This window comes from Mixophyes fleayi, chromosome 4, assembly GCF_038048845.1.
Source record: "Mixophyes fleayi isolate aMixFle1 chromosome 4, aMixFle1.hap1, whole genome shotgun sequence".
Lineage (NCBI taxonomy): Eukaryota > Metazoa > Chordata > Amphibia > Anura > Limnodynastidae > Mixophyes > Mixophyes fleayi.
Window position 1 is genome coordinate 238,065,131 of NC_134405.1, and position 7,307 is coordinate 238,072,437.

The 7,307-nt window shown below is 40.6% G+C and overlaps 1 protein-coding gene across 1 annotated transcript; it reads right to left on the bottom strand.

Moving 5' to 3' along the window:
• Window positions 1–515: 515 nt before the first annotated feature.
• LOC142150806 (uncharacterized) lies at window positions 516–6,751 on the bottom strand. Its single transcript, XM_075205990.1, has 4 exons — window positions 5,911–6,751; window positions 5,477–5,560; window positions 4,650–4,999; window positions 516–524 (listed from the first exon to the last, which is right to left on the bottom strand). Exons 1-4 carry the CDS (start codon window positions 6,413–6,415, stop codon window positions 516–518), a joined length of 948 nt encoding a protein of 315 aa, XP_075062091.1. The 5' UTR covers window positions 6,416–6,751.
• Between the last annotated feature and the right edge of the window lie 556 nt (window positions 6,752–7,307).

The following is a 7,307-nucleotide window of genomic DNA, read 5'->3' on the forward strand; positions in this document are numbered from 1 at the left end:
CAATAGACATGCCCTATTCCTCATCTGCATCAGCACCTATTATAAAATGGTGTAGTTGGCATACCTCTGTTTCCACTCTACCCACATCTCCAGTAGCTCTGATAGAATCCCTTCATCCCAACGACCAGGTGACTGCCCCTCACAATTCCGCATTACCATGAGTATTTCCAGAATACCAAACTATAAGATTACATGTTTTGTTGTATATCCATTTTTCTCTATATGCACAATGTTGAAATTATGAGCCAATGGCTCAACTGAGTGATCCCCCCCTGCGTGGGGACCCCCTTGTGTCCTCCCTTGTTTTGATTCTCCCTTTTGCTTACCATTTTTTTCTGTACCCCATTCATTTTTGAAAAGTTGCAATAAAAATTATTGATGCAAAAAACTGAACAAAAATTGAAGTGCTTTAAAATAATTTAACCACATAAACTGTGATGTTTTTTTTTTTTTTTTTATATATATTTGAGTCAAATGCAGTCCATTTTCTGTTGCTAATATGAAATATATTTTCTCTACACTGCCTGTCAAATAAACATTTTAAAAGTGTAAATATTATATTAGGTTGAACTTATTACAATAACTCTTTAAAAACGATAGCGTATAACTTGTCACAAAATTCCTCTATTCAAAAAGCGAAATACAGAACAAATAAAAGCAAAATGCAAAACATTTAAGAAGAAAAAAATATAACAAAACCACGAAATAGACAATAATATATAAGACATAATTGGCATGATGCAGAACAAACATAAAACATACTACAGGACATGCAATAGGCACAAGTAAGAGAGGTGAAAGCAGACAAGAAGAATATATGAAGAACAGAAATTAACACTAATATTGTAAATTAAATAAATTGTTTGGTCAATATTAAAGAAGATAGCAAAGATAGCTAAAAGAAAAAAAATATTAAAATAGAAATTTAATACATTATAAACCATGAAAGAGAGGTGTAAATATAAGCTAATAAAAAAATAATAATCTCAAATGGAAATTTTATATTAACATAAATTATAAACATAAAAAAAACGTAAATTATAACACAGCTAATCAAGTCTAATATGGATGTGTTTCTGTTCTATCTACTTTTAATATATCATTTCATTTTAATGTCTTATATACTAATGTGTTAAAAATATACTAGCAATCTTAATTTGATTTCATGAATATATTTAGAATCTTTCATTGATAGCACAGGGAATATATCGATGGAACATGTTTATTTGATACAAATGGCACACACAAACAGCACATATGACACGAGGTTTGACAAACTCAGTCACACCACGTTCACACTATGGGCCTGATTCATCAAGGCACGCATACTGAGCGCAATGTGCGTTTGTTTTAAAATGCACAGAAATCAGGTATATGTACCTCTGAATTCAGCAAAAAACGAATGTGAAGATACGTGCAGTGATGAATACGGATGTAGGTCTGCTCTACTATACCAGACAAGACACTGCAGGATACATCCAATACCTATTTGGGGCATTCTGAACCCATTTTCCTTCAAAGAGTCTGCTATAGTTTCGGCACAATTACCATCCTTAGGGGCCAGCTTGTTGGTTGCGCTCCTTTCAACCCAGAGGGTATGCAGGTTCTGGGATGCCTGGGATAATTGTTCCCACGTGAAGGTAATGAATAATATGTGCTGCTGTGTGAAAAATGTTACCCAAGATTGATTTCCAGAGGTAATTGACCTGCGTTGGGATATCAGCTTTTGGGCCTTGTCATACTGCCTACTGTTTTCTCCTACATCATACAGTTTTTTGGTTCTAATACAACTCCTTTATTTTGCCACAATTATGTTTAGTGTAAATTAATTAAGGTAAAGGTTAAGAGAGTAAGAGAAATTATTTAGGATAAGAGCATCAACAGTTAAGCAGTTTTAACATTAAAAGATTTTAAAAAAAGTGGGGTATTTTTTTTTTCTCCATGAAATTTTAATTATTAGCTTATTAGTATGCTATTGTACATAAAATACATTTTTACAGTTGCTCCTGATTGCAAACAAATGTAATAGTATGCATACACAGCCGTCATGACTAGTAATCAACACTTAGGGCTAGATTTACTATCAGGCGTGTTTGTAAACCCGCCGACCTTCGGCGGATTTGGCGGCGGTTTAGCCATCGCCGGATTTACTAAGGCTAAACCCGCCGTCCAAACGGCCAAAAATGATGTTTCCAAACCCGCCTCTGTATACATCGCCATGACGGTTTCAACAATGTTCAACATACAAACAGCCGGATTTACTATTAGGGGGTTTATAAAGCCGCCGGAAAACCGCCATTCAAAAGACCAAAATGCAAGCGCTGCTTGTGAGCGGCGTGATGGTTCAAACAGTGTGCTGTTTCAGGTATTTTGCCAATCAGACCATAAGAGAAAGGCCTATTTCATGTCCAATGACCCATTAGGACTGTGTATAGAAAATGGGCAAAGTGTCATGAAATTTCAGGCTACTGTTTTTTTTTTTTTCCATTATTTTTTCACCCAGTATGATTGCATAGTAAAATCTCATTTCACCTTTCCTTTTCTAGTTGTTTTGTACTTTCCAAAAAACCACTAGAATACTGGTGCCTCAAAGAAACTAGGATGGGAATTGTTGCATTACATAGTTAACCCTTATTTTAATGCTAATGCAATCCACATGTGAAAAATGGTTTTTCTGCCTGAAGCAATCACAGACAATCACCGTCTATTGCCCAGCAGTTAATCATGATGCTTACAAAAAGGAGCCCCTCATTATTTGGCAGGTGTGGGGTTGTTGGAGAATGGCTTTTGCAGGTAATGTGGTGCATTCTTGCCAGTGTATGTTTGCAGCTTTTTATCTGATGGAGGCAGAAAGGCGCCAGGAGGAGGAGGATGAACAGCAGTTGGCATCTGTTCCGCGGAGCCTGCAAAGACCCCGCACTCCACGTGCATTTCCAGTGCGTTTGAATCTGGAGTCTTTGGCTGATGTGGAGGTAGTACAAATGTTTCGCCTCAATCGTACTAACCTCATGGCACTGTATGAGCAAGTGAAGGATGATTTGGAGCCTACAACCAGCCGCTCTAATGCAGTGTCAGGACTACACAAACTACTGTGTGCAGTTCACTTTTTGGCAACAGGTTCCTTTCAATCTGTGTCCTCCAGAGTGATTGGCATAACGCAGCCGACATTTTCAAGGCATTTTGGACAGGTTTTAGGTGCCCTTAAAAGAGTGTGCCCTAGATATATCAGCTTCCCCAGCCAGGAGTCACAGTGGCATGAGCTCAAGGGAGCTTTCTATAGGGTCGCAGGTATCCCTAATGTAATGGGTGCAATAGATTGCACTCATATTGCCCTGAGACCACCTCACCACAGGGCAGAGGTTTTTGTTAATCGCCATTATTACCACTCCCTGAATGTGCGGGTTGTCTGCGATGCTAACCAGCGTATATTGAGTGTTGTTGCAGGCTATCCTGGGTCATGTCATGATGCCTTTATCCTGAGACAGTCTACCCTTTATGCCAAATTTGAAAGTGGTGAAATGCCGGAGGGATGGCTTTTGGGTATGTACTTTGCATGTTTTATATATCCCTTATCCTTGCTCAAATGGATTCACATATGCTAACTGCTGTACAACATGCTCAAAGTAAATGGTAGCTAACATTTTACTTTTATTGCAGGAGATTCAGGATATGGGTGTCGCTCCTGGCTCATGACTCCTCTGCTGCATCCTCAGACTCCTGCACAGCACCAATACAATGAGGCACACATAACCACTAGAGGTGTCATAGAATGTACGTTTGGACTCTTGAAAACCAGGTTCAGGTGCCTTGATAAATCTGGTGGGGTGCTTATGTATGCACCTGAAAAGGTATCTGAGATTGTCCTGGCTTGCTGTCTGCTGCATAACCTGGCTTTACATCAACTTACCCCACCGATTATTGCAGTAGACAGTGAAGAAGAAGGGGTACGTGTCACATCTGGTGATGTGCAGAGCACAGAGGGCGGAAGGGAGATTAGAGACCGTCTAATTGCAAACTACTTTACGTGTAAGTACATAGTATGAAAAACATTTTTTGCTACAAAATGTGTTTTATGTGAGTGCAATTTTAGTATTTTATTTTAAATGTTTTGTAAATTGGAACCTTTAAAAACAGGATAGTGTGTACTCCTCATGTGGTAAATATGAACATCCCTGGAATGTGACAGTCAGAGGTCAATGTTTAAGTGAAATTAGTGCATAGTTGTTAAAAAATCAGTATACTCTTGTTTAATGTGCAGAAAAGAAAGACTGACACAATAGAAATTTAACTGCATTTATTGCAGAACACAATAAATAATAACGTATAATGGTTATAGAAACTTGACAAAACATTAATCAATAAGAAACATTGTGCTAGCGTTGCCTTTTTGCAGGCATATCACTATGCTTGGTGCCACTCTCTCCCCTCCCTCGCCCACCCCTGGTGCGAGCACCTCTCCTTGGAGGAGTACTCTGTAGAGATGTGGTAGGCGTACTAGCGGCACTGGTGGTGGCTGAAGACATAGGTGCCGGTAAACGGGCTACAATTTCTGAATGTAGTTGCCCTGCCAGCCGGGTCACGTTGGCATTCCCCTCACGTACTGTGGAATGTAAGGCCTCCACAGCCCCAGTCATTTGGGCCAGCTGCACATTGGTCTGTTCTAAAGCTGTTGCCAGACGGTTGATTCCAGCAGGGAGTTGACTATTGGATCGGTGTATCCGCCTCAACTGGGCCGCAATTTGTGACATGTGGCGAGTTTGCCTGTCCATGAACAATGTCTGTTGCTGCTGGAATGCGCCAATAGACAGCGCCATTTCTCTGGCTGGGTCCATACTTTCAGGTGCAGGTTGGTGGTGTGATGGTTCAGCAGGGCCAGGTGAAACTTCCTGGAGGCCAGACACAGGGGCATCCACTGTTACCAGGGTGATGGTCGTTTGATCCTCTGGCTCAGGGGACATTTCCAGGGACTCCGCCTGAGGTGGCTGGTATGAAGAGGGCCCTGTGTATGAAAAATGACGGTAAGTATATAGTATATAATAAGTTTGTATATTGCATTCTGAACACTGGATAGGAAAGAATATTCTTTAGCAACTACAGATTCTTTCACAATGTTTGCATTCCTGATTTCTAGTCCTATGCTACCTGCTTACGGATGCACTTATTATCCTTTTAATACCCATTATCATTTGGACTGTGTAGTACATGCTGGGTTATTTTGACTAAACTACATGCTATAAAAAGTGGAGATGTTGCCTATAGCAACCAATCAGATTTTAGCTGTCATTTTGTTGAATGCAATAAATAAAGTAAAGGTATATTCTGATGGGTTACTATAGGCAACATATCAGTTTAGTAAAATGTAGCCCAAACTTCTCATTGCAAACAATTAAAAAAAAAATAAAAAAAAATTGACAGCAACATTTGCACAGAAAATCAATTAACTCCATTATTTCTCTCCTAAACAGAAATCACGCACCTGCTTGCTCGTCTGTGCCCGAATCTCTCGCTGAAGGTGGAGGTGTAGGTCTGGCACTGGGACTGAACTGCGGTCCTGGCGAATCTGGATGTATTAGAAAAAGCATACAATGTATTTCCATAAAAAACAATTTCCAAATATACTGTTTATTGCACAAATGTGTTTGCAATTTTTTTTTTTTTTTTGCTATGAGAAAAAAAAAACCTTTACAAACTATTAGAGTCAAAAATACACTTTGAAAAACAACCAAAAAAAAAATAACAAATAAGAAAAAACGTTTGCACAGAGATAAGAGGTTTTAAAAAGAGAAAAGCAGTTTTAAAAAGAAAAAAGCAGTTTTAAAAAGAGAAAAGCAGTTTTAAAAAGAAAAAAGGAGTTTTAAAAAGAAAAAAACATTTAAAATACTGTTAGGGTAAAAAAAACAAATAACTCACCAACTACTTGGCCAAAAGAGGGCGAATCGGTGTCCTGCACATTTATGCCCTCTACAATTTCAGCCGGCATTATCTGGCGCAGCTCCTCCTCGTACGTGGTGTACTCCATACGAAGTGGGGGGCCACCACCCGTGCGCCTTGTCAACCTCCTTTCCTGGGCCATCTTCTCTTTAAGCCTCCTCTTAATATCAGAGAAGCGCTTGCGGCAGTGCGCCACTGTCCGCTTCAGTGGGCCCACCGCGTTCACGGCATCACAGACACGCCCCCACAATTGGTGACGCCGCCTTAGAGGAGTCCGGGCTGCCAGGTTCCCTAGGATGACCTCGTAGCAGGGAATGATGTTGTGCACCAACACACAATTCTCATCATGTGAGAAGCGCACATTCCTCCCTGTCTTGGTCTTCCTGCCCTGTCCTGTCTCCTCAACCTCTCCCTCTCCCTCCTCTGACCCCTCAACCTCCATCTCCCTCTCCTCAGCCTGTTCTCCCCTCCTATCTCTGGACATTTTTACTCAGAAGACAGAAAAACACAAAACACTGAAGGACTTACAAACACAAAGAACAAACTACACTACCTACAGACACACTCTCCACACAGTCACACACAAGTAACACAGACAAAGGACAAGTCAAATACAAAAAATACAAGACAGAAAATAAATGAGAAAATAAATGTACAAAACAGGAAAAAACCACAGGACTACTCACACTTCAATCAGATATCGCTCCACCAATCCACCAAACTCCAACTCTCACCAACTCTCAGCAAACCACTATCCTCCAAACTCCTCTCACAAAACTCATCTAAACCCTATCAGAGAAAAAAGTGTCAGGCCAGTGGTTTATATAGGGCTTGTGATGTCAAATCTCCTGAGTTTGAAAATAGCCAATAGTAACAGGCCAGGAGACAGGTGTAATTTTCAAAAAAACCGCCTTTACACAAAAGCGCCGTCATTTAAAGCAAAAGCGCCATGTTCTATTCAAAGACGCCGGCGGCTTTGAGCATTACATCCCGCCGTTACATCGCCGGCGGCTTCAAATTGAAGCTGAAATGCGCCCATTAGTAAATCCGGCTGTTTGCAATGCAAACACGCCGGAAAACCGCCGCGATGCATGACGGTTTGAAGCCGCCATGCATCACGCCTGATAGTAAATCTAGCCCTTTGACTAGACCTGTAGCTGGAGCAAAAGATACAGCTGAGAAACAATTACTTTTGAGATGACCAGATCTTGTATTGGACACTGCTGCATGTGCTCGATATGACATGCCCTTGCTGTACCTCGACTATTGGCAAACGTCCCTTCCCAGATCTATTCCCTCTATGATATCGTAGGGTTTAGTAAGTGTCCTTTAAGCTTGATGGTGTATGAGCCGATTCTGGGCATGCGCAGAGTCAT

Excerpts from the sequence above, each read along its gene's own strand:
- LOC142150806 (XM_075205990.1), bottom strand. The coding sequence starts at position 6,415 with ATGTCCAGAGATAGGAGGGGAGAACAGGCTGAGGAGAGGGAGATGGAG. Across the intron at positions 5,561-5,910 it reads CTCTTTTGGCCAAGTAGTTG|ATTCGCCAGGACCGCAGTTC; the intron begins GTGAGTTATTTG and ends TAATACATCCAG. Across the intron at positions 5,000-5,476 it reads GGGCACAGACGAGCAAGCAG|GGCCCTCTTCATACCAGCCA; the intron begins GTGCGTGATTTC and ends TTTCATACACAG.